Source organism: Apostichopus japonicus, chromosome 20, assembly GCF_037975245.1.
Source record: "Apostichopus japonicus isolate 1M-3 chromosome 20, ASM3797524v1, whole genome shotgun sequence".
Taxonomy (NCBI): Eukaryota; Metazoa; Echinodermata; class Holothuroidea; order Aspidochirotida; family Stichopodidae; genus Apostichopus; species Apostichopus japonicus.
Window position 1 is genome coordinate 29,718,148 of NC_092580.1, and position 27,785 is coordinate 29,745,932.

General features: G+C 37.1%; 1 protein-coding gene across 5 annotated transcripts; it reads right to left on the minus strand.

Annotated features, from left to right (window-relative positions):
- Positions 1–341: 341 nt before the first annotated feature.
- LOC139961084 (ubiquitin-like modifier-activating enzyme 1) lies at positions 342–27,385 on the minus strand. Of its 5 annotated transcripts, none has more exons than XM_071959953.1 (24): positions 27,272–27,385; positions 25,092–25,190; positions 23,699–23,769; positions 23,233–23,401; positions 21,779–21,913; positions 18,614–18,811; positions 17,606–17,689; positions 16,317–16,463; positions 14,708–14,854; positions 13,291–13,467; positions 12,548–12,649; positions 12,088–12,168; positions 10,965–11,120; positions 10,105–10,270; positions 9,483–9,744; positions 9,023–9,071; positions 8,013–8,159; positions 7,164–7,238; positions 6,578–6,713; positions 5,339–5,484; positions 4,414–4,506; positions 3,906–4,097; positions 3,210–3,412; positions 342–2,318 (listed from the first exon to the last, which is right to left on the minus strand). In XM_071959953.1, exons 1-24 carry the CDS (start codon positions 27,368–27,370, stop codon positions 2,183–2,185), a joined length of 3,270 nt encoding a protein of 1,089 aa, XP_071816054.1. In that variant the 5' UTR covers positions 27,371–27,385; the 3' UTR covers positions 342–2,182. The 5 variants fall into 5 exon arrangements, with proteins under 5 accessions (XP_071816054.1, XP_071816055.1, XP_071816057.1 ...); XM_071959954.1 differs by having other exon boundaries at positions 27,217–27,276; XM_071959956.1 differs by lacking the exon at positions 27,272–27,385 and adding an exon at positions 27,106–27,245.
- Between the last annotated feature and the right edge of the window lie 400 nt (positions 27,386–27,785).

Here is a 27,785-nt window from a genome sequence, read left to right on the forward strand (position 1 = left end):
TCAAATGTCCTGCACTGTCCACTAAAGACTCTACACATGGACTTCTCACAGACTATTTTTCAATCATTGAAATTGAGCAAAAAGGAGCATGATAATTCCTTCATAGTTTGTATGTTATAATGAACTGTTGGGCTTTTAAAGTCTGATACTGGAGTAAAAATATTTACTAGCTAAATGCCAGTGGATTTGACCATTTTCACTGGCAAAGCCACTTTCAGTTTACTGAAGAAGAAGGCTGCAAACAAACCTAAAATTAACCCAAACCCTATTTACCTGGGGAGCAATGTGTAAGTTGAAAAAAAATAAAAATCACAGCCAAAAATATTGAAATTTGACACAAATTTTTCAACATCTGTATATTTATTGAGGCACTTTTAATCTTAACAAGAATGTTCACAAGATAGTGCTACTCTTAGATTTAAACAATTAGAGCATTTTATGGACAAAACTGGTACAAAAAGGAAAGAAAAAGCATTATTAATGATGTTGTGTTTAAGTGAATAGTTGACTACTCTACCATTATGTGTGTGTGTATGATGAATATCATCGTCGACAGATCATTGTTGTTAGTACTCAAAAAAACTCCCATATAACACAAAAAGTCAACTCCAACAAAAACAAAGAGGCATATTAAATTATTAGCAACAGATTAAGATTTTGCACAAATGAGAGAATACTTCCTTAGTTTCAGATACTGATCTGATGAATGATAACATAGTTGACACACATTTAATGTTTCACATTTTGTATACAGTTAGTCAATGCTGTAATGGACAAGACCTGGGCTTGCCCTGCTGGCTGTTTGCTGATTTCTTACCCTGAAATTACATCATGACTACATCATATGATTGGTGTTGATGGAGCAGCTGTTAGCATTGATCTCCAAACCGTATCTTTATCGAAAACCCCATTACAGTTTAGTCATAAGTTTGACTAATGGAGTATAATTTAGAATTATGCCCATCTGTATATGTTAATATGTAAATGACCATAATATGTAAATGAAGAGATTCAAAATCGAAAGGAAACTTTTAATTACTCATTTTCATGTGTTGAAAAACCGCCAAACCTTATTCTGTGCCGCACCCAATTCCCCCAGCAGGTTTAATAAACCCCTTATCCCCGCAGGTTTGGTTAAATTGTCACAGGGTGCTTTAAACAGGGGTTTTGTTAGGATATTAAATTTCAATATGAAGAACATGTTTGTTGGCACTGCAAGAAGCAAGACATATATAACTACAGTCTGTTACTATTACTTACTACTGATGCAAACTGTCAGATATGTTGATAGGGTTCACATTAAATAGACAGCTAGAGTTTTGGGAACAGAGATAAATCACTTTGATATATATAATTCCTTACCATCGACTACATAGCAAACTACCTGCTTTAGAGATCATTTAGTAACACAGTTGAACAGACGGATAAACTTTAACAATTATTTGTGAAGGTAGCTGACTTTACAGTGCAAAGAGCGTTAGCATGACGATCTTTGTCTTTGTGACTAGAAACACAGACCAAAATTATAATAATTCTTGCTCTGAAATTGTTACATAGTAAATCAAAATGTGCCCCACGAACCCACACCATGATCCACCTTTTCCCTCTCAGTGATTTATGCCTTAAGTAAGCCTCATGAAGACTCTTAGACTACAATATCCCAAGCTGTACTCAGCAATGGCGTATGTTTAACAATGCAGCACAACAAGCTATAGTGTGTGGTAGAGGTCTTAGAGATGTTTCTCCATATGGATTGCCAAACATTGATTCATGACACCGATTCTGTAAACTATGGGATATCCTCCTACCTAGAGGCATTATCTCCTTGAGGCTGACAGTTGTAGCCAATGATATGTATGCCTTTAATATGATGACTGTCAAATAAAATGTCAAGCTGTGATCCAAAAAGCAAAACTATTACCCTGATCAGACTACTCAAAAGTGACAATTCCATCTAAATTAGAAGATTTACTATCTATGAGACTTGAAATTTCTACATACTTCTGGATGTATGGCGGATCAAATCCGCAAGTAGTTTTGCCTCACACTCTTAGAAAAGGAAAAGAAAACAAAGAACTGAAGAGAAAAATGTACAAGGCCTATCTATGCAGAGGATAACTCTTACACGAACAAGTGTCCCAACTAGCACAGTATGGGATGATGGACGCTGCGACAGGACACATCAACGGAAGGTGTACCTGACGTAGGGGACCTCCACATCTTCACCCTCGGGGTCATTGCAACATATTTCCAGGACCAGATGACGGACGTGCTTTGGAATCTTCTTCTTGGATACCTTGGTTACGACCTCTGACATCCTGGGAAAAGAAAAATGTCATCATGCATTTGAAAGAGAAGTGAAAACGTGCTTTGTTTATTGGTTCTCCGATTTTAGTTTAAATGTGGGATTTGATGCCGTAGTATATTCAAGAGTGAGAAGTAAATTTGTTGTATAAATTTGAAATAATTGTTGATTACATTTATGAACCCCATAGTACACGCTGCTTGATACGGACGGTTTAACTAAGGAACTGTCCCGAGTAAACTGCACGTAGCCAATGGCGACAGGGAAAAGACACAAATCTTCAAGTACACCCTGAATGCAGCTATCAAGGTTTGAATTAGCTTCAAGAGTGTTGCTAAGAGGCATTTACAAGAATGGAACTATGAAAGAACATTACATGCTTCAACCATAAAATTAAATATTGCATATTTGGCTAATTTTCAATCGCTTTGCATCCTATGTTTCTCACAAACATAAGAACAAAAACATACAGCGAAATAACTTCCAATGTCATTTGTTACACCAAATGCATTTCTCAGAAATCTAGGCCTGCACCTGACTGAAACCTCTGCTACAAAATTATGCCATGCAGCAATGGGATATATGTTTTGTATTTCACTTGCAATTAAATAGAAGTCAGTTTGGCATATTATGTCATTTTGCTAAGGACTCCAAAAATTCAAACATGTTGGTTCATATCCTTAAAAAAAAAATAAAAAAAAAAAATCCAATTTGAAGTAATGCAAATAACACTGGTTTCCTTTGTTACACCAGATCTTGGAAATAAGGCAGGAATGCTAATTCATTTACTAAAATCTTAAATGGTACTATTGATGCCAATATAATCTACTTAATATCAGCCCCCACCCTCCCCCCTACAGCAATATACCACAAGCAAAGAATCTGTGATAAAAATGAATCTCACTTGAGCGCTTTCCTCTCCTTGAGCTTCGCAGCCTGCATGAAGAACGAGTAGAGCATACAGACGCCTTGAGACAGCATCGTAATCTCCAGGTTCAACTCTTTCTGGAAATAGTCCAGAAACTCTTGCAGGGTCATCTCCACGCCGTTCTGCTGGATGCCGTTAACGTCTATGCGGTCCCACAGAGAAAACTTGATGCCGTTGTACTGAAATACGGAAAGAAATGGAACGATGAAACAACGTTCTCAAAAAAAGGCTATCCAGTCGAACCAAACCTGGCCCTCTTTTATTTCCTCTTAACACTGGCAAGAATTGTCAGTGACAAAAGTCTTTCAAACTGTCGATGGCAATTTTCCATGTTCAATCGCAAAATGCAAATAAAATATCACCTTTATTGTAGTTTTAGGAGTTTTTTGTCTTCTTTTGCATCTGGACATTTTCTAATCATCACTAAAAACAATTATTTGCATGACATAGTATCTAATCTCCCAATTTTAAAGTTGACAGCAGTGGTAACACATGAGGTGATGATTCATACAGCAATGTTAACATCAGGGTGGATGGGTTTCATAGGTGAATATGACTGCAGTGCAGGATAATTCCTGTCTAGGTATAGTGAATATAGATATGAAAAATTATATACAAATTTAAAAAAAAAAAAATTAAATTTTTAAAAATTAGAAAAGAAACGGTACATACTTCCTGAGTAGGGGCTGCAATGGGCTCTGAAAATCCATAAAATGGCAGAGCGAGATTGATGAAGCCGTTCTTGTAACTCTCTAGTTTCTTGTTACCATTCACCATCTTGAAGAGTTCCAGGCAGACCAGACCGGCCACTGCTGATGTCGTCGTTGCTATGGCTGGGATGATCTTACCAGCGATACCTTTGGTCTGAAAGAAGAAGAGAGATATACAAAACATCACTTTGAATCAATAGTTGGACTTCCTGATTCATCATCAAGGGAGATACAAAAATCATTTTTTACCACAGTCGGCACCTTTAATACCATGTAAACAAGGCATCAAGACCCACTTTCATTCATTATATCCCAGAAATTGACAAGGAAAAAATTTCAAGAAAAAATTGGTTTCATGTAAATTTGTGTAGGAGTAAATCAACACAAAACGGGCTGGGAACATTATAACAACTATTAAAAACGACGAAACAAACATTTTGGCATAAAAATGGGATGGATAGCATGCATACCTTATGTTTGTCAGCTGGTGGGATTTCATAATTCTCTGCTCTGAGGTTTGAGGTTGCACATATGAAGTCCATGTGAAGGTTGGTATCATCATCCTGAAATGCCAGTAAGTAACAATAAATTATAAAATTGGAAGTACTTACAGAGGTACATATCACAAGTATTACTTACCTCAGTAACAAGTACATGCATGCCTGACAACAAAGTCGGGAAGGGGGGGGCTACATCCCAGGGGCCCTTTGTCATTCAGGTGGCCCATGGAAATATGTGTTTGTTCTTACAATGTAGTTAAGGAAAATAGATATCCTCAAAAAGGGACACAGTGACATAATTTTTCCTGGGCCCGGCTGGCTCTCAATGCCACCGAGAATATAAACATGCTATGATACTTAGTAAATTCTAGAACACCAAATATCACAAGTCAGTAATTCCATTCTCGGTACCATAACAAGTCCATGCCCTCAGTAAATACTTACTACATTTCTTAGTCCAAAATACATGCACCGAGTAGGACTTTCCTCTGTAACAAGTATAAATTAATTCTATAAAGCAAACTTAGTATTTGCAATGAAGAGGTAATTTAATACTCCCCTCTTAAATTTTTCAACTACCAACAATGAACATCAAACAGCATTGCCTTGGAAAACTTCAGACCACAATCTATATTCTCTTAACCCACCTTGCTTCTTTGTTTCCCCCTTCAGATATAATAATAATAATAAACAGTTCTTATATAGCGCAACTTACAATAAAGTCTCGCCGCGCTGTACAAAAGAGAGTGAAAGATATGTACACAATATACAATAAGAGTTAACATAACAATTATAACAATGAAAACAGGTGACATGTCTTCAAAACAGTTTTGAATATCTCCACAGACACGACACTCTTTATGTTGAGTGGGAAATTTAGTGAGATGCTACTTGCCTTTTCAAAGTCTAGAGGCTTTATAACCACAGCCTTCAGTGTGCTGGGAGGAGGGAGGGCGTGAATAAGGGACTGTATCGATTCCTCGTCTGCAGACTCTTGCGATGAGGCCTGAGCCTCTGCGTCAGTGACGGAAATCTTCACACCTGACAGATAAAAAGAGTCATAGATGTTAAAATAACCGTGAGGAAATTACTGGATGTTAATACGTCATCACTGCATTGTTAATATTTGTAGGATCAAGTTTAAAACATTCACTTAAACTTCACAACTAAACACAACAAGTTAACAAACAAAACACTAAAAATCTGGATACTACCAAATTAAAATATGACTGCTTGCTAATGAAAGACATTTATATACTTCGGCCTTAAAATGAACTCTTTCAAACAATGCAGAAAGCTGCAACTTAATTCCCGTTAAACGGAGCATAATATGTTCGAGATAGCTATTTCAAATATGTAACTTGCTACACAAATGCAAATATGTATTCAGTTTTCAGGGCACAGAATGATATCATTTTCCAGTATTTATGAAACCAAATTCATAAACCTCAAAACTGCTTCACAAGAATTTGAGCGCTAAATTATTCCTTGCTGAAAGGGTCCCTGCTCGGTTTAAATTAAAAATCTGACATCTTAATAGCTTCATGGATGACAAGATAAGATCCTCTCTTTTGAAGAACATTAGCCGTTTTGAAATTGCAGCGTACACTTTCTGTGACCCAATGAAAGGCAAGACCTCAAGGATGTACCCACTCAAAATAGATTCCCATCAATCAACAATATCCAGAGTTAGAGCAGGGATGGGTAACCTTTTTGAATGAATGAGCCAGATGTGAGTGAAATATGGACTGGGCCGCACCAAACCAACGACCTGCTGTTGATTTCAAACCTTTGATTCCGAGGACTTTCAAGTAATAGGTGTGTGTTCTTAATCTATATTCACAAAAACATAATGTCAATACATTACAGTTGATAATTAATGGGGATAATAGGCCTACCTGACATCCTCATTACTGCCGATAAATTCTCAGCAGCTAGCTCGTTTTTTGTGATGATGTAGAATAGATCAATTTTTTTCTTTTTCTTGAGACATCTCACAGGCCGCAAGAAAATCACTGGAGGGCCGCATGTGGCCCGCGGGCCGTAGGTTGCCCACCCCAGAGTTAGAGACATGGAATATTTTTTCTTTTTTCCCAATTAGTGCTAAAGATAACTAAGTACATATCTCTCTCACCTTCCTTTGGCTTGAAAGGTGCTACCCTGATTTTCTCTAATTCTTTGACGATGTAGTCTCTGTCTCGTATCTGTTCCAAGCCGTAAGATTCCGCTCTCAGATTGGCAGCGGCCAGGATATAATCTACATGCATATCCTGAAGGCAATGAAAGACAATGTGTTATTGATTACTGCATCAGACACTACTATCTTACGTATAAGATAGGGGGAGCTGATTTTGTTTGTAATGACTTTGATCAACTGTTTCTGTACTTCTGGATAGTTAAAAACCAGTATTATTGCAGTTTTTCATTACCCGTGACTAGTTTTATCTAGCTTTCACACTTCTAACTGTGATTAATACTAAAAAGAAAAATATACCTGGGCAGTGAAATCACTAGAAACATTCTTTCTGGGTAAACAAGGGCATCTCAGTTTGTGTATAAGTCCATACAATTAGTAAAATTCACCCCCCCCCCCCAAAAAAAAAAAAGATGACATGTAGATATTGTAAGGAGCTTTCAAGCTAGGTGAAGGCAATATTTCTTATATGAACAATATCATGTTATCTCTGAGAGAGAGAGATAAATTGATCACCGATACTCACTTTTTTAACATCAAAGACCAGTGGATGGGGACAGCGCTTAGGGCCAGACCAGAAGGGGGCTCCAGAGGAAGTCACCTGAGTAGGACCAAAAATATACACTCATATCAGAGAATAAGTTATTTACCACGGCAATCAGTAGTCAATTTTTATTAACATTTGGTAAAAACTGTAAAGCAGAAAAAAAGAGAGACAGCAAAATTACTCTTTTATAGCAGTGTAATGCATGCTTTAAAAAAAGGTAGCACCCTCATGATCATGAAAATAGAGCGAACCATAACAGTAAACTAGAATGCTTTGTGTGTTCCCTCTACCCAAAGCCAGTGGCGGAGCGTCCATACAGTCAGGGGGGCGAATGCCCCCTCTGACGGACTCAAATGGACTGCTGGCGCCCTTTTCAGCTTTTTACCACTTTTGACTTATTCGCGATTATTGACTTTTTTATTGCGCTCTCATCTACCTATTAACATTTGTCACATTATCTGCAAATAAGCAAGGCCCTGAAAGTGTCATTTCCGGCGATCTAGGGAGTATCTTAACTCAAAAAATTTCTGTACGCTCCACGCCAACCTGTGGTGGCGCTCCGCGTAAATAGTGTCGAAAGCGCCCCTACAGACCATTCTCGCCCCCCCGACCAATACCCCTAGCTTCGCCACTGCCCAAAACCATGTTTGGGTCTTACATGCCCAGTAACAATGTTTGCATGTCCTCATAATAATGGATGACAAGGTCACACCATGCTGACCAGCATCAATAAGAACATGTAACCCTCCCACCCCCCCCCCCCCACCCCCAGCCCTCCCTCTTCCCCCTGGCTGAGCACACAGAGATAGTCTTGGGTTCTTCCATTACCTGATCAGGGGGAAAATTATACAGCAGTTGCTTGATCTGATTGCAGAATTGTTCCTCAAAGTGCAGACGAGCCCATTGGATGCAGTTGACATGAGAGGCCGGCTTCTCGTCGATGAGGGTTCTCTTTATTCCTTCTAGTGTATCCATCTGAGGTACAAATATGCAATTTCATTTAAGAGGTTTCCAAACGTAGCAAATCTGAAATATGCCCTATCATAAAAGCAAGCAACTTTAGGTGTGCATCTCACAAATTTAAAATAAAATATATCAAAACGTTGCTCAGAGTGTCTCAAGAATCTGAAGAACATTGAGAAGGAACTAAGTACGATATTCGTTTGTTGAAGTAATCAATTCATCTAAATGTATGTGGTGTAAATCCAAACAGACAGTATTACCCCAAAAACCTCAAAATATATTATCAATCCATCTGTTATGTTATCCAACCGACAATCTACAAATTATACTTATCCATCCATGCGATCCAACGTATGCCCAATCCATGTTTGTAATATCAATTCCATCCAAGATATATTGTCCATCATCATCAGCATGATCATCATGATCATGATCATGATCATCATGATCATGATCATCATCATGATCATCATGATCATGATCATGATCATGACCATGATCATCATCATGATCATGATCATCATCATGATCATCATGATCATGATCATCATCATCATCATGATCATGATCATCATCATCATCATGATCATGATCATCATCATGATCATGATCATCATCATCATCATGATCATGATCATGATCATCATCTCTATCTATCTAATATATTATATCTAATATATCCATCTAATATATATTATTTATATCTACCTATATATAAATTAATTCATCTAATATATATTATCGATGATCCAATCCATCCATCTTACATTTATTATTACTATCTACCTTTAATATCTATCCACTACTAACAAATCTTAATAACAAACACACTTTACTCATTAACTGATTGATTAATTAATTGATTTGATACTTACCGGTAAAACACCTGAAAGTTTCAGTGTCCTCTCCATAAATTTGGGATCACTAAAATAGAAAAATAGAAGGGAGACAATGTTAAAACTGGTTGTTTTACTTCAGTAAAAAATATCCAGAATTGATACAGAAATGGAACTGAAAATTGACAGTGAGTAACCATAATTCCATAAACTGAAATAATATGATTGTGCTAGATAAGTTCCAATGGTCACTTTATGCTTTTTCGTGGCTGAAGTATTGTACATTCTCTGAAGATGGTTACAACAATAAGTGCCAAATTTTGCTCTTTCTAGCAAATTTGTGATAAATAGGTCAGGATTTTGAACTGCTGAATTTCACGGGAGAATTTCAAGGGTGAAGAATGAGTCTTCAGCTTCTTCGCTCCTCTAAGATTTTGCATCCGATTCCTTACACTGCAGTCTATTTCATCGTTACTCAAGAAAGAGACCTTACACGTACTTGATGTAAAGGGAAACGTTTTCCTGTGGATTTCTGAAGAGCCCTTCAAATTCATCTCGAGCCCACTGGATGGTGTGTTCGATGGCATTGGGGAAGTTCTTCAAGGTGCAGATGGGAATGGATTTCTCGGGTGGGTCCTGCGAGGAGGAGTACGATTCGGTCAAGAAGGGGAGTACCACTTGCACGTTACCCTTGGTCCCTAAGGTACCAGACTCCAGCAGTGATTTCCGGTAGTAGACACACCTCCGATCCATGTACATACCTACGGAAATACAAACAATCAAGGGGGAAATAGCTTTAACAATGTCACGCTGTGGCTATTGTGAACACACTAAGTCAAATACGTGGGACAGAGTGGGTCCATACGTGAGACAGAGTGGGACCAAATGTGGGTCCACACGTGGGATTCTTTATACACTCAGCAAACAAGGACGCTAACTGTACATGGTCAAATGTGTATATGACATGTGATAAAATCAGTTCCTTCAATGGGATGATTCCATTTGATTTGGTTCGGTCAGTTCGCACCATTCCAAATTCATGTTTCACATTTTGTTCTACATTTTCCTTTAATTTCCACGGGGGAACGTCACTAAGCAATAAGCATGAAGGTAAGACTCACGGGCATCGACGTTGTCGAGAGCGTTGGCCACTCCTGTCAGACCCTCAAAAAATTCATCGTTGTAGATGTTCTCTGTTTCAGGTCCAACCCTGTTTTGATGTGGGATGATTTTTAAGCTTGGATTCATGGACACTGCTGCCTTTGCCGCTCTCGTGGATTTGGGGTGCTGTGAAAGCAAGCAACGAGACAATTCTTTTAATATGTTCACTAGCTGTGTTTTGTCTAAGAGAGTTATCGGCTACCTTGTGCATAGCTTTTTCGATGCATGTCAAGAGAGAAGAGATTACTGCAAAATGAAACGAGAAAATCAGCAAACAGAAACTTGACCGGAAAATTTGAAATCAATTCTGAAGGAGCAGATGAATATTTTGCAAGATTCTATCTTACAAGTGACCGACTGCAGGATCTACAAATAACAAGGTAATTAGCTTTGATTCCCATTCTGAAAACACTTCTGTGCTCTTTTCAAACTTCAAAGTAATTTTTTACTCTCTTGTTGAATAAATGAATAAACTCTTTGGGTACCAGATTCTGAGATAGTGATCTAATCTGCATCTGTATTCAAATATTGCACCTCCATTACTGCCTATGAGAAGGACAACATTGTTTGATAAAGTATTTGATGGCCAATGGATTTGTGATACAAATTGAAACTGCGTTCCATTCAAAATCCATCTGAGGGATGAGTTAGGCGCGAGATGAAATAGACTGTTGTTATTTTGAATAATACTACCACAAAAGCCACAAGAATGAGTTTCATAACCAGAACAGAACAGAACTGAGCAGAGAGATCAAAGCCAATAGATGAAGATCTCCCCGTAAACCTAAAGCTACTTTATTTTCTGGTAAATGCCACTCACCTGTACATCATGTGGTCTGAAAAGAAATTGTCTGTTAAGATTTGATTTCTCGATGATATCCATGTCTGTGATGGTGATGCAGCCGTCCTCAGAACAGGCCAGACCGATCATGGCAAAATTCTTCAAAAGTTCACAACCGATGGCTCCAGAACCAACCTTAAATATCAGACAGAGTAAAGCCAGTTTTTAATCATTTTCAGTTATAAGACATACATATATATACTGCAAAGCATTTAAAGTGGTCTCTCAGGAAAGTCACCGAGGTTTAGTTACCAATAATTGGTTTGACAATAAGTAGTTGGGTGCATCTTGTCAGACTCGACAGAAAGTTGTCCATCATAAAGGAAAAATGTGAATTATGAATTATTAAAGTCGATTGTGTAGGAACGGTACAATTTGACAAAGACTGTTCCAATCCTTTTTTCCAAGGTATGTTAGGAATTGAGTATCATCTACTGCAGGGTTTCCCAAACTTTATCCCCCCACGAACCCCCTGTGGATGTCAGAGTTGTCCTCGAACCCTCAACTTTTCGAGACACGATCTGAGTCATTATTATACTATAATACGCATAACAATGCTTCGTAAAAGATCAAGTATCACATGCATGGTACGGTACTACTATGGCAACATATGCGTATGTAATGCGAAAAGAGTTTGTCGATAGGTACGATTTTTGTACATGACTAAATTATATGACATATCAGATGTTAGCTCAACAAAAAGTACTCTATTTTGACCTTCAGAAACGTCTTACGAACCCCCTGGGATGGACTCACACATCCCCTGGGGGTCCATGCACCCCAGTTAGGGAACCCCTGATCTACTGGGAAGGACAAACCTTCTACCAGAGTGTCTACCACCATTATCGACAAAAAAAGGCCCTCTAGTGATTATTATAACTTCCTATTAGCCTGAAAAATCAACAGAAATTTCTTAAAGGCTGAGCATAGGACAGTATTAAGTTTGCATGGTATTCTCAACCCCTGATGATATTGGTTTTGTTGGTGTTATAGCTTCAACTTAAGTAAGGTGATGTATATTTCATAGTGTGACAGCCTAACTCTGGTGAAAGTATTTGCCATTTAACATTTAATTTTAACAATATGAAGCGAATTGACTCACCATGAAATATTTTTGGTTTCCTAATTTCTTCTGAAACTCTGCACCCATGACACTGACTTGGTTCTGGTACCTGTCACTTGTCTGTAGAAGATTAGAAGGAGAGAATATGGACAATTAAACAGCCAATTCTTTAATTGTGCCGATTTACATTAGGTAATCACGTTTAACTATCTACACTGCAACACAACTGGCATAAATTGAGCCAGGCAAACACAGGAAGAAGCACAACAATGTCACATTTATTCACTTGCATAGTTCCATAAAGGATTGGAGTTCCAAAGTGATCCCAAGAGTGCCCCCGACTGCTCTTGTACAAGTTAGTTAGGATATCCCCTTCGGAGGGAACGTTATATTTTGCACATTATACAGTTGACTTTTGATGACTAAGAATAAATCAAGCAACTGTCCTGAAATTGAATGACGACATCAACCACAAAAAAGTTTGAGATCCACTACTTACAGCCTTACAATCAGCCTCGGTGAGTTCCCCCTCCTCGGGGTAACACTCCAAGGAATCAAAGTAAAGCCATTGCTTGATGGGATTAAACTTGCCACTGCAGGCCTGAGAGAGAGAATGAGAAAACAGTATACTGATTGAATATTATCATATCAAAAAAGTTGATGTATCTGCATGAAATATATGGGATAACGAAGGAAAGAAATCATTCCAGTTTTAAGGCATTCATTAAAAACCATGCCATGGAAGCTAGTTATTAGGAATTAAACGTCAGTAGTCAGTCATAGTATGGACAGATAATGACACTGACAAACATTAAAGTCGTACTAAAAATATTAACACTTGACATTTACAGAAACACATGCATAATGAACATAGTATACAGGAAGAAAATTTGAGAAAACAAATAGGGTAGGAGAGGAGAGGGATGAGTGAACTGGATGGGGTGGGAAAATGCAGGGGTGGGGGGAAGCAGAATGGATTAACTGGGAGAGGAAATGGAAGAAACAGGAAAGGAATGAGACAGGGGAGTAAAGGGCCAGGATGGGCCAGAAGAAGATAGTGATGAGGTAGGAGAGGAAAATAAATGAGGCAAGAGGAAGGATGGGGAGAGAGCATAGAAGTAGGTTGGGAGAGCAGGGTGGGAATGATGACTGACATGCATTCCTCCCTTCATTCCTAAAATTATCTCATGTAAACTGTGAGGATACCTGTCTCACACATCAGATGTTTTTTCTTTTAATTACCTTCATGACTTCCTGAGCAGCAATTCCACCAATCACTGCTTGCATTGGACAGATGTCACCGGTTGCATTGTACGCCAGCAGTTCCAAGAGCTTCTCGTCCACTTCTTCTACTTTAGCTTTTTCTCCACAAGTGGAATTGATCTCTTTGGCTATAGAGATGAATTTCTCAGCATCCACCTAGTTGGAGGGAGGGAAGATTTTATGGAGTAATAAAAAAAAAACACCTTCAACACTCCATAACTGAAAAGCTTGCATGTCATTTGTTAATTAATGTAAAAGTTAGTAGGGACCTAACTTTAACATGTTTTCCTACACAGGCTTTTTGCGGAAGATGAGCAGTTTGCTAATAGTTTTTTTTTTCTCCATTTGATTCAATTCAAACGAAAGTCAATATTTTCTGAACCAGACGAGGCCTTCCAGTGAATAATTTATCCCGTATTGCCTCACAGCGCTCTATTCAAAATGGGTGAATTGCTATACAAGTGTAAAGATGTATAGCAGTTTTGTACACAGGTAGCAGAGTATTTTGTGTGTTATTTAAAAATTCAAGCACTAAATTAATCCCTGCTTTCCAGTCTAAAGAAGTGGCCAGGGTAATATTTAAGACAACATTGCAGCTTTGTGCATTTAACATACAAACTACACAAACAAAATCTCAAATTTCTTCATTGAAAGCAAATGGGAACAATATGCTGATTTCTTCCTGAATCAAACCAATTTATTTTTTGAGGTTTTTTTGTTACTTTTTGTGTTTTTTTTTTTTTTTAATTTATTATTCCCCCCCCCCAATACTGATACAATTCCTGTGCAGTTTTCATGGTCTAATTTGACTCAATCTTAGAGATTCCTTTTCCTTCCTTACTGTCAACTGATACAGTCAGTTTTATCTGTACCTGTAAAGTGTGTGATCCTTGAAGCTGAGTGAAACTTAAATTGCATTGTCTTACTTTTTCCTTTCCTTTTTGTTCTCTTAAAACTGTAAATTGCTTGGTTTGCCAATATAAGAAGGTTTCAATATTATAACTAGCACAGATTGCTAATGAGTGAATGGAGATGCAGCCTTTACTTCTTCACATTGAGAATGCCCAATAAACCACTTCTCTATCTGTTGTAAATGTTGAATCAAGACTTAAACCAAATTGACGTATTAAATTTATTACAATATTTCAGAAATATCTATCCCTGTTTTCACCAATACGATACTTCTCAGTTATGCTAATGCAAGGAGCCAGGCAAATGTGTTTTAAAATAATTCTTATACTCAACAACTCACCATATACATTATATACATATACAGTAATAAACAATTCCTTCAATCTCACAGAGAAAAAATTCTTTCAGCATTACTAGTCAAGTAGTTCTCTATTCAAAGGAAAAAGATGAATAAATCAGGTCTTATCATTGTGAAGTAACTCACCTTGTTTCTTGGTTTTGGTAAACTTCCACACTCTTTGAAGTATTTGTGCAAAGCCTGGAAACCAATGTGCAGCTGTCCAGGTCTTTCAAATTTAGCAAAGTCTGTGATAACAAATTCAGGGTCAGCCAGAGACTCTGGGAGGGTTTTCTGTGGAGCAAAGTTAAGGTCATTTTTTTTATAAAGTTTTGAGCTGAGAATGTTTCGACCATCAGGTTGAATGAGTGAACAATGACAGTTAAGCACAAAAAAAAGGCAGGCTGTAAAAGTGCGGTAAAAAAGTTCAAACATAATTTGACAAGAACATAAGAAATATGGGAAAGAAATGCATACCAGTTCAGAGTCAATTGCAAACATAAATCATGACCTATCTGTTACAATCTATTTTAATGGTATTCATTAGATAAATTATAAATGGAAACATGAAAACAACATTTTGACAGACAGACACAAACAGACATATTTACAATAGCCTGCTTTTGCTTAAAAATGATGACCTCAGTAATACAGTAGATTTCTGCACATTTTAGTGACATAAAATTTCAGCAGTTTTTCTATTCTGTTCTTTTCAAAAGCATATTAGTAGTTGTTAAGTTTTTCTGCCCATTTTAAAAATCAATTCTGAACGTGCAAAGAACTTTGTGGGTAGAATGAGATTTGAATCATTGACATTAGGATTACAAGACCTGTCTGTGCTCTACCAACTCAGCTGTATACAGTAGCTCTATGTTGGTGGTGACTCCCTACAAGAACCATTTTCTTTGCTGTGTTGGGCTGTATGGGGATCCCCACCTTCCATTTAAGGGCAGTAATAGGTCAGTTAGTTGAGCACAGGACTTGAAATCATGAGGTCACTGGTTGGAGTCCCTATTCTAGCCAAAAAAATATTCATTTATAATTTCCCAGGCAGTTTTCATGTAGAAATCAGTTACAATATTTAGAAAGTAGATTAATGTATTTTAATGTGTTAACAATCACATTTGAACCTGCATGGATGGGTGACTCATTTACATTGAAATGATTGTATTCCTTCCAGAGATCTGTTTTCATTGTGTGGTCTCTTTTAGCGCTGAATGAATGATCTTGGACTAAGCGAGTAAATCTTAATATTCCTTCCTTGTGGCCATTGTTCTACTCACAATGGCATCTGACGTGTCACAACATATATCTGATACACGACAATGATTCTCAAGGTGATTGATTATACAAAACAACCAGAAGGCAATCATATCATAAATTCAATGACCTTTGACACCTGGTGTGAGAGGCATAAAAGTATTACACTTAAGAAGTCACGAGGGACAAAATTCTTTACTAAACTTTCTTCATGCAATTGCAGACAACTCATATAAACTTTCATCAGGCCATATAGTTGCCTAGACGATTTCAGGTGCAAGTTTCTAAGAAATGTTTTGACCAACACTTTTATGACTGCCTTTTATTTTTAATCACATCATTACATTCAAGCATGCTCTAAATTTCTAAAACGAATTAGACACACTTTTGTTTTCACTGCATGGAAATTGAAAGTTCCGATGCCTTTTTATGGTAAGACAAGATATAAGAATACACACTGAAGCAAAGCTGTGCTATTTCAAAGAATGTAACTTACAAAGCTGACGGTCGAGGGCATGTTAACCTGCGTGACTATCCCTCCTCTCTTGTAGTCTGATAAACCTGTAGTGTCCCCTACGCTGAATGTGTACGGCCCGATGACCTTGATCTTCCTTGGCTCACAGCTGTTCAGTTCTGTCATTCCCTGTTCACAAATACACAAAAATTATGGTATTAGGGCAAAAATTAATTGCAGACTCCCTTCAGATAAATGTAAAGCGTCGCTTTGTTGGAGATTATTAAACTTAAAGAAAGACAACAAAAGCCGACCATCATAATAGATTTATATCATAGCAATAACTGTTGTGAACAACTTTCTTAAAGAAGCCATGAAAAATGTGATTCCAGTTATGAGATATCACAGATTTCGTGTTTCTTTCACACATAAGACTGAAGACTTGATCAAGTCTAAATATGATATCACTGAGCCACATGTGCTTCAATCTTCTATTTTTTTCTTTCTTTCTCTCTATATTTCATTCAGACGCGTACTTTCTGTAATCTGTCTAAAATCTATCTTTCTGTAAACTATCTAAAAATATTTCAACTGTTAACATGACCTAACGATGGCATTGGTTTTGGTGCTAACCGTTGCTAACATTCTACTTGAAAATATTAAAAGAAATGCCCAGGGAAAGTAACAGGTTACAGATCCTAGTGGCACTATGACATCACAGATCTATAAAACGAAAGCTCCCAGAGAGGACTTCTTAACTAGGATATCTCATAAAGGGAGCAAGGTTTTTCTTGTATGTTTGATAAAGTTGTTCACCACAAAAATCTGTCAAATCAATTTCCGAAATATTACAGTCCTTTTGGCTCACTATCGGATAGAGACTCTTCTTTCCACCTAATGTCTGCTCAAGCTATTTTTATTGTGTGTATTCTTTGCCACATTTTACTAGGCACATTATATAAGTGTTCATTCTAACCGATACGGAGAATTTTTCGAGAATAGCGAGAAGCTATCGTAGCAAGAAACACAACCAAAAGCACTTAAATAATTTGCTTGCAAAATCCACTTTGGACTTGCCTCAGTTCTTTTTCTTTCTTATATAACGGACAATCATAATTCAAGACATGACAGGGCACAGTGATTAACACATGTTATCATTGAATGTTAATGTCGATACAAGTCTGTTTGAAAAGCCATTTTTTAAAATGTGGACAGAAGAAAATGAAGGGTAAAAAATGAGAGAAATTTGGCAAAAGCAAAATTTGGGAGACCACTTTGAGACACCTTTGATGAAGTAGTGAGGCTATAAACTAAACAGGAGGAAATATTACCTGAACTTCAGAAAATGTAACATAGTCCCCAGATTCAAAGCCATGCCTACTCTCGTCAAGACAAGTCACTATACCTTCGGCTTCCTGGAGAAAACAAAAGACAAGATTGTATTAGAAGAGTTTACTACATGTGTGTTTCGTATTTACTCAATAGATTCATTTGCACAAACTTAATGGATAAATCGTGCACAAGTTGGCTGGTTGCTATGGAGACTATTTGCAATTGAGTAAAGTCCTTTGTGATGGTATACAAGGCTAACAATGATGGTCTATTCAAACAACAATGATCAAAGAGGGATACTAGTTTTCTATTTTATCAAAGAATATATAACATACAGCTTAGATTGCCACTTTCAATTACTTTCACTAGATATAACGGCCATTGCTAGCATATCAGATGTAACTAAAAATGAAGAGCAGAATTGTGTTTTGTCGTTCTCATGGTCAATATGCTGACAATGACAAGCTATACTTTTCTTGCTTTGACAGCCATATTGAACCCATATGGAACATATCATAACACCATATTCCATCTCACAACATTGATATTCACATCTACAAGTTACCCACCGTACACACTACAGCATATTAGAATGTACCTTAACAACATTTCTCAGCTCACAACATTAATATTCGCTTAACATGTTACCCACGACACGCACACTTTAAACACATTCAAACATACCGTGACAATATTTCTGATCTCACAACATTAATATTCACATGTCTACATATTACCCACAGCACACACTACAATATATTAAACATACTTTAACAGTGTGTTATCTCACCATATTAACATTCACATCTACACCTTACCCACAGTACACAATACAAGATATTAAAACATACTGCAACATAGTGTGTTATCTCACCATATTAACATTCACAACTACACCTTACCCACAGCACACATTACAGGATATTAAAACATGCATGTTACACTACAGGATATTAAAACAGCATGTTATCTCACCATATTAACAGTCACAACTACAAGTTACCCACCTTTGATATAGCACTGATCATTGCACTAAGTGGCTGCTCCCCGGTTTTGTCGTAAACGGTGAATTCATCGCCAAAATCACAGAAAATCTGGCCAAATAAACCCCTGGTGCAAGCCACAATAAGTTGAATGCCCTGGGTGTGGCAAAACTCCCCAATCTTCACCTGAGCTTCTAAACTGCTCTCTGTAAGGACCACCACCTGTAAGAAAACAAAATAAACAAGAGCATCAATGATGCAGTATCTCAATACTGGAAGTTCTAATTTCGATTCCTAGTTTCATATCTTTGCTCTGTCTCTACAATTATCAATATCAATATATATAATATTTTTGGTCATATAGTTTGACGTCAATGACAACAGTCAAATAAGAAGAGGCGAACAACTCGACCATATTCTTGATGCCCACCTTGAGAAAGCTAGGCCTATCGACCTACTGTACGTTACTGTAGACTGTAGTGGTGACTACCATCAAAACTGTGTACACTTCCAAGTATCAAAACAACCCACGTTTTTCCTTCTCAATAATTTTGACATGAAGATTTCGTGGATTTATGACTTGGAAAAAATAATGTACAAGTAGATTACAAGTTTTTAATTGAAAGTGATGGGTGGCCTCCTCCTCCCCTTATAGCAACCCCAGTTCCTCTCCATATTAGTATTTTCTTTTAATTCTTTGAATATTTGATGTCAAACATCACAGGTTCAAAAGAAAGCTAAACATACTTCTTATAACCTTATAGTTATACATCTTATATCCTTATAAATAAAATAGGGATGCACCGGATATCCGGTCCGGCCGGACTATCCAGCCGGATAGTGAGAAATTATCCGGTTCCGGCCGGATATTTTTCAAAATCCGGCCGGATCTTTTTCAAAATCTGGCCTGAATCATCCCTTAAAAAGGTGTTGGTATTAACTTAAATCAATGTAAACTATTTCCAAAAATTAATAAAAACATTCAAAGTAAGGAAACATTAGGTTTAACATGTTTAATTTAATTTTCCCAATGGTCTGACCCACTGTTTCTAAAGATCAACCAAAACAATACAACTACTGTAATTATATGAAGCTATATACAACAAATAAAGTTTGCAGTGAAATCATTTCTTGCAGCCTTCATCAGTTTAATATTGTAGTTATTTTATTAAAGAATGTAGATTACACCACTTCAAGTCATATTTAATCTCATAAATGGGGTCTTAATTTCACCTTCTTTGTAATATGCATATACCTCACCTAAGATTTGCTCCTTGTTTCATACTTCTACTTCTTATTAATGATTTCTTTTGTGTAATGATTTTGATTTTATCCGGCCGGATTTCACGTACTATCCGGCAAAATCCGGTTCCGGCCGGATCCAAAAATTTGGATCCGGTGCATCCCTAAAATAAACATAACCTTATCCAATTTTTATAGTCTTATAAAAGTTGTGATGCTATGGCTGGCTCCTCTTTTATACATACTCCAGTGAAAATAAAATGTGATAGATTATAATTTTTGTTCTTAATTCTTTCTTTTTTTTGGGGGGGGGGTTAAAGAAATATACCAAACAAGCTGTTAATTCATAATGATGCTTCGTTCTAGATATGCACAATATACACTCTATTCCAAATTAATAGTTGTTGTATTATCCCATTCACATTATGTTAAATTTATGGAGTCACAGTTAAAATATAAGTTGGAAACTTAAGTTAAAATTAAAACACACTGTAAGGCAATCGAACAAACTTACTGTACCCTGGCCCAAAACTGCCTGAACACCACCAGTACAATGCTAATGTGGCCAATACTAAATGAAGGCCTAATATAGGATGCACTACTGTAGGCCTAGCCTAAACTTGTAAACACAACAATGTGTATACATAATTATACAAAAATACCTGATGGGCAATCAAACAAACTTATCATGACTCTTGCTCTGAAAAACTACCTGAACAACAGTACAATCCTTAAATTGATATTACTAAAACCATGGAGCTATAAACAGACGAAGTCCTAATATAAATTAAATGCAGTACGACAATGTGTATGAAATAAGTGTGCAATAAATTTTGAAAATTGGTCGCGAGGGTGGCCATTTTCGTATATCTAACATGTAGCTGCCATGAGTCCTAACCAATCTGCTACAAACCAGAATTGGAGGCGGGGCTTGAGTCATTGCCAATCTGCTACAAACCAGACTTGGAGGCGGGGCTTGAGTCATTGCCAATCTGCTACAAACCAGACTTGGAGGCGGGGCTTAATTATCAAAAACAAGGAAACAAACAAGTTTTGGAGCGTGTGCAAAAAAGCCTTGGTTCAATGGTTTTTCAGAGGGATTTGGCCAAATTTGGACATAAATCGGTGAAAAAGTCATGGAATGAGATACACTTCTGGAATAAAAAATAGTAACTTTTGTTGGCCTATATGATATATGCTTGCTCTGGAAATTTCAGAGAAAAAGAACTTTGTATGAAGACGCTGAAAAATTTTTAAGAGAAGAGAGAGTCCCACTTACTGTTACAATATCTCTATACATGTAATGTATTGAGATAACAATCATGTTGGTTTTTCATGTAATAAAGGCCACAAAATGGCTCGTTGTTAAATCACAGTGACACAGTGAGATCCTGATTCTCTCCCCATTGTCTATTACGAAAGATTATGAACAGCGAATGATCGAGAAGCAACTACCTTTTAGTTCTTTATAAATTCATTTGTACAGATTGGTGTACTAAGTAACTTACATTAGTATACAAATAATGAATGGTTATGAGTGCAATAGTGCAAATATTTCATGAGTTGAAAGATGGAATGTTCCATTCAACGAGGCGCAGCCGAGTTGAATGGAACATATTACATCTTTCAACGAATGAAATATTTGCACTATTGCATGAATGGAAACCATTCATTATTTGTTTTATACAACACCTTCAAATTTGGATATAATTCCATGTAAAATGCACTCATGCAACAGATTGTTTTGAACAGACAGGTTTCTCTGCTCTCTTACCATCGAAAAAAGTGCTATCAAAAATGTATAACACATGGTTCTATTTCATAGAGTGCAATAGAGCGGATTTTGCATGCAATCGACGAGCAATTGACCAATCAAATGGCCGGAATATAATTAGGTGTTGTATAAAGGGGTTATGACATAATGAACCAAAACAATCAACCACTTACCTGGAACTTCTTGAGAAATTCTTCGTTCAATGGTTTGGTGTGAGGCGAGACTGGAACATAGCTGTTTAATTCTGTTAACCGACTACAGCTAACATCAGCACGGTTCTTGCCAATGTCTTTTTCTTGCAAGAAAAACTAAAAAAGAAAGCAAATGCAAAAAATAAACGATAAAATTTTTCGATGGTAAAGATGAGTTTGACTTTGATACAGATTCTATACCAAGACACAGGATACGAGAGTGACGTGATGACTTTTGACAAAATTACAACTTTTACAATTTTTCAAAGGAAATATCAACACACCTCCCACTCATACATAGCAGAAGTATCTGCTCTCACTTGCATAATGAATTGAGACTGAAGTTGTTTTTCTCATTGACAACTGGATCAAAGTTGAAATGAAAGGGGGTGTAGGCGGTTTTACACTATCTAACGCAACGTAGTCGCCAAGAACCTGAAGTATTTTTAAGGGAGGGCCCGAGGAACATTAACTTATAGCATGCTCCTCATGGTGAAACATAATTGCACCTATTAGGTGAATTGAGTGTACTGTTAATAGTAGGAGAGACTAGCGTAGGTTCTTATGACCAACTAGACCTGTTTCTGCTCTCAAACTTTATAGGAGGAGCTTCATCAATAGTAGCCTTTGAATATTTTATATTCGGCCTGGGTGTCTCAAAATGCATCTATTTTCTGTGCACGAGTTTTTATGGACTCATAGTGCAGCTATAAGAGCATCTAAAAGAGTTTCGTGTGAACCTTGAGAGTCAGCTGATTCTTCGTTAGTACGAAACCTTGAGTTAACAAGTAAATCTTTGAGATTTTGTAGGCTAGAATCGGTTCTTTTGGAAACAGTTTGGATAATTCTGCGTGTTGCGAGATTAAGTGCCAATGTTTCAAAAGTGCTTTTTTCAAATGCATGGTTCTGATATGGGGTGTATAGGTAAGCTTGAACACCAGTGGTGGTTGCTTTTGTTTAGGTTTGGTAGTGAGGTATTGCCCACGGTTTTCAAATTTTATGCCTTTCGTGGCTGAGGCAAGTTCCTCTTTCTTAAAGTTACGGAGTAACAGTTTCTCTGTGAACGTGTTCTTTTTCTGTAAGAAATTAGTCTCATTGTTACAGAGACATGCGGCTTATTTCAACTGGTTATATAGAAAGAGTTTTGCACAGAACAATGAACTTATAACTTGAGTGGTTGGGGTATGGTGTAAAACATTCTATATGAAGTGCAACCAACTACATAGAGATTTCATCAGACTATGGTTACCATGTTTTTCCAGAGTGAAAACCAGGGCAAATTCAGTGAAAATAAAAAGTCTTGATATAGGCCTGTGTTTATCTACCATCATCACATGGTAAGGGTGTCAAATAAGCTTCTGTTGACCTCCTAACCCTTGTGATTCATTACCTATCTTATGACCATTTCCGTACTGACAAATCGATATAAAATTTACCTGAGATGAAAGATCAGCCAGGGCAACATTTCCTTCATCGTGAATGGTGACGGACTTCACACCTGCCAGGACGACATTCTTAGCGATCTCGATGCCCAGTCCTTTCATTCCGGATATAAGGACGTTGGACAGACCCATCCGTTTCATGGCCTCGTGACCAAGGACATAACTGCAGCACAGGAAATCAGACAAAAAATAATGTTGCATAGAGTATGTTTTAATGTTGCTACTACTCATGACACCACCAGTAGGCTGTGTTTGTTAATCATGCTAGCATAACATAAGTGATTTAAGCTCTGCTTTTTGTAGAAATTATAGGGACATGTAGTCCATGTGTACATTTTTCACAACACAATTATGGTAGTAAAGTACTTCTATATGCGTATCAATTTTCTAACTATTAGAGAATAAACACTTAATTCTTCAAAATTAACCCTCAAAAAAACTGTTGTACAGCAATACTTACAGTTGCCGTGAGTACAGGCCTTCATCGATCTCCCCCGAATTTCCGTTTTTAGCCATAGTAGGATCACTTGACTGCAAAGGAAGGGAGAATATACAAGATCAAATCATATCATTGTTAGACAGGGTTAAGGTCAAGGGTCAGTGCTGCATCGTATAGTGAACACCGTTTTGCAATGCGGTATACCGCTAGTATTTTCTGTCATCTTTGGTAAATCAGGAAATATCGCAAACGGAAATGTTTACAAAACATCTTTAATATCATTTTAATGCATTAAAAATTTGAGGTTAACAGTCCTATTCGATCTAAAACGCATCACACCGTCTAACATGTAAAAGATTGATCTACATATTGGCAAATTTTGAGACGATAAACAGGCTACATGATGTAAACAAGGTAGTGTCATATTGGCATATGTGCATACATCAATTCACCAACCGTAAGGAGTTCTTCATCTATAATTTTGTCACCTTTTCAGCAACTCAGCACTTCATTTCTAGCTGCCCTTTAACCCCCTCCCAAGCCCCAACTCCCTCTTTATTTTTAAAACATATTTATTCAAGTCCTCCCAATGATGATGATTTGTTGCAAGAATGTATTTCCTTGAATCATCAGATTCATTTAAACCACACCCCTTCAACATGGGTCCATGATACCAGCACATGCTGATTCTTATAATCAGAATAGCTGTTGCACCCGTATATATGTTTTTATCATGCAAGAAGGATTGATACTACCTACACATGACTAGTATGCAAATGATTGATTACCAATGGGTCATATTTTTTGAGTGAATGTAATGATTGTACAGTCAACTCAGAACAGATTTGGAGGTTTTTGTTACAAGTCAATTTTAAGCAAGACAATTCAAAAGGTGCATGTAGACAACCCCCCCACCCCCCTTACATTTGCTTCTCACCAAATGAATGCTATAAATGCAGTCGTTGCTAGTGTCAACTTTTTTTCACTATTTGAAATAACAATGGACTAGTCAAGCTAATGACCTGCATTTTGATGTGAATTCTTCAGTATCTAACATTATCAAACTTTTGCACAGTATCTTGGCAAAGGGCACAGCTTAAGATGCACAATGAATCCACAAGTATGTGTTTTAGATGGCAACAGCATCACAATATAAGAGCAATGTGTGAATTACTTTTCGTAAATGACACTGAGAAGTTTGCAAGTGAAAGTGAACTGCTATTAAAGGTTCCTGCTACAGTAAGAGTTGAGATTCAGAAAAGTGAAGAAATGGTAGACAAAATGTCAAGAGTAAATTTCATGCTCAAATGATATCAGACTACATATTTATACATTCACATACAGTAGGATATGAAATCTTCAATTGATAGAGAAATGATGGGGGGGGGGGGAAATAAACATAGGGAAAGCTCACATTTGTGTTATTGTGTGAGTTTTCGAACGATGAATCTCCGTCTAAACGGGGCTTCTTGGCCGCTGGCAGAGAAGTGTCTTCAGCACTTCTGGCAGACATCTGTGACGATGAGAAAGAACACATAGACCGTGTACGGTGATGGTGAAACACATAACACAGAGAGTAGGTTAAAAAAAGACACGACTAAAACACCACAGGAGAAAAAGTTTGTCAAATATGAGAATGTACAGCTGACATGGACTACCAACTGAATCAACACCATCAAATATAAATAGACTGAGTAAATTGACAACTTTAGAGACATTTAACATTTAATTGGGTGCGAGTTAGAAGGCCAAAACCTCTCCCCCCTCCCCCACCCAGTGAGCAAAAATATGCATACTAATATATGAAAAATGGGTCATAAAACGGGCAGATGAGGGGTACAAAGACCATGGCCTTGAACAGTTCCTGCTTAGAAGACAATCGACAAATGATCACTCTTTGTGCTAGATTTAAAAGCAGAGCTACTTTGCACCAGTTAGCATTGCCAATTTCTTAGTTCTATTTTGGTCAAAATCTCTGTGAATTTGGAAGACCTATACTCATCCTTACCAATAAACCAAACCATGTTAACATTTCCTGAAAATTAGATCAAACTCTGTCCAAAGGAAAGCAAAAAGCACAGCTCTATTAAAGTCAGATTTTTCAAGATACAAAATGCAAATGCTACTGACTGGTGGTCAAATGTCTAAACCGTGTCAAGTGTAAACAAAGAGACTGTTCAACTCTTACTTGTGATTAAAAATGACAACAAATCCAATCTCCAGGGACTAATTTCTCAAAAATAATGGGCATAAGTTAAAAAACATTAATTTTGCACAACAAAGAGTGTTTTGATGCTGTATGTGAAAACGTATCACTAATTTCAAAGAACTTTATACTATCACCAGGTCTACCCAATTGACAATGGAACATACCATTATACACTAGGGGTAATAAGTTTTTTTCAGAAAGAAATGACACTATGTGTGCATTCATGGTCTTTTTTATAAAACAAAGAAAATCACTCCCATTTTACGAAATTTGGTACAAAATGCACAATCTGACTTCACTTGAATCAACCAAATGCACATGGTATTTTCAGCTAATCTTTGAATCATTCCACCGCTAAGTGTTACCCTATTCACCCTACAGGATATAATCTAGGGTTCAAATTCAATTGTGTGTACTTAGCACTTTTGAAGGTTATGAGTTTTGTCTGTTTTGTATGAGGTATGAGTTTTTTCTTCTAAAAAATACCATGTTTCTTATGTAAAAAATTGCTGTACAGCTTTTGACTGGTATAATAATTTGACCATTTTGCACAGCATTTTGTGGTCACAGACCGGACAAATTTCCCTACGCTAGGCTACTGTAGAAATAATGATGATGCACTGTTGCGAATTACAGCGAAGGCTATAGGCCTAGGCCTATATCCTTTCTATAACAGAAAATAAAATTCACCACAAGAATATGCAAACATAGTAAATATTTATCCAACCACATCGAACTCTCCGAATGGCAGTTATTTGCAGCAAAGTTTTCGGCTATGTCAATTTTCATTCGCTATACCGAACTGTATTGTTGCATAGTATTAATTAGTATCGTTACACTAAATCAGTCAGTTAATGTCACTTCAATAAAGGTGATTCTATTGTTATCAAAACATAATGTTTCTTCGTGTGGTTAACCCAACTGAACCCCATCTTGTCAAAAGACTTTGAAACTCGGTCACGGTATGCCCTACGCTATAGGCCTTACATTTGAGCTATGACAGTTTACTAAGTTAGTCCTGGGCCTAGCTCGTTACTATCCTAACACATTATGAATATGACGGCAAGCCAGGGAAGTTCAACTTCCAAGCAAATTTACCAACACGGTTGAAAATTCAACACTCCTTTTTCAGAGTATACACGGCAATTTTCCAGTAAACGGATGAGTGTAAGGAGATACTTTCGGTATTAGTATTTACAGAAAAGAAGTAAGCTCATACAAAGATGGGTGCATGCAGTCTGTGGAATTATGACAATGCACTCTTGCGTTTGCACAATGCTGTAACGTAAACGTACCAACAGGTTCTAATGACACAGTGTAGCCTACGTACTTTTGTATGACAAATTGTTACCGTCTGAGTCGAACAGAAGAACATGTGTACTAACTTGAGGGCAGTTGACCCGGAAATAGTTCTCTCGACAAAGCCAGAGATCTCCGAACCTTATTTTTAATCGCCCAATAATAAAGCCTTTTGAACTTTCCATCAATAAGCACCGGTGATGCTAGAAATAAAAGTGTATTCTGCATTATTTATTTCATTAACTTAATAATAAGACATACGTACGTTTTAGTGGCTTAAAAAAATGTCTACAGTTGTGTTTGATTTTTTCGAAGATTATAACTCGAAATGGAACAATGACGTCATTTATGTCATAGTCGTACATAACTTATTAAATACTCATAAGGACCGACGAGTCTAGAACGTTCTCCCATGCTGTTGTTTACGCAAACTAATATGCAACACTGACGTGTATGCAAATATAGCCGCCATACGTGATGCAACCTTGATGGTAAGTTACTATGGAAACGATTTCACTCGTGGCATAAATACCAACTTTATAATAAACAAATATATTGATGCTATTCACGTTTAGCTCTTGCGTAGATAATGGCCGGGGC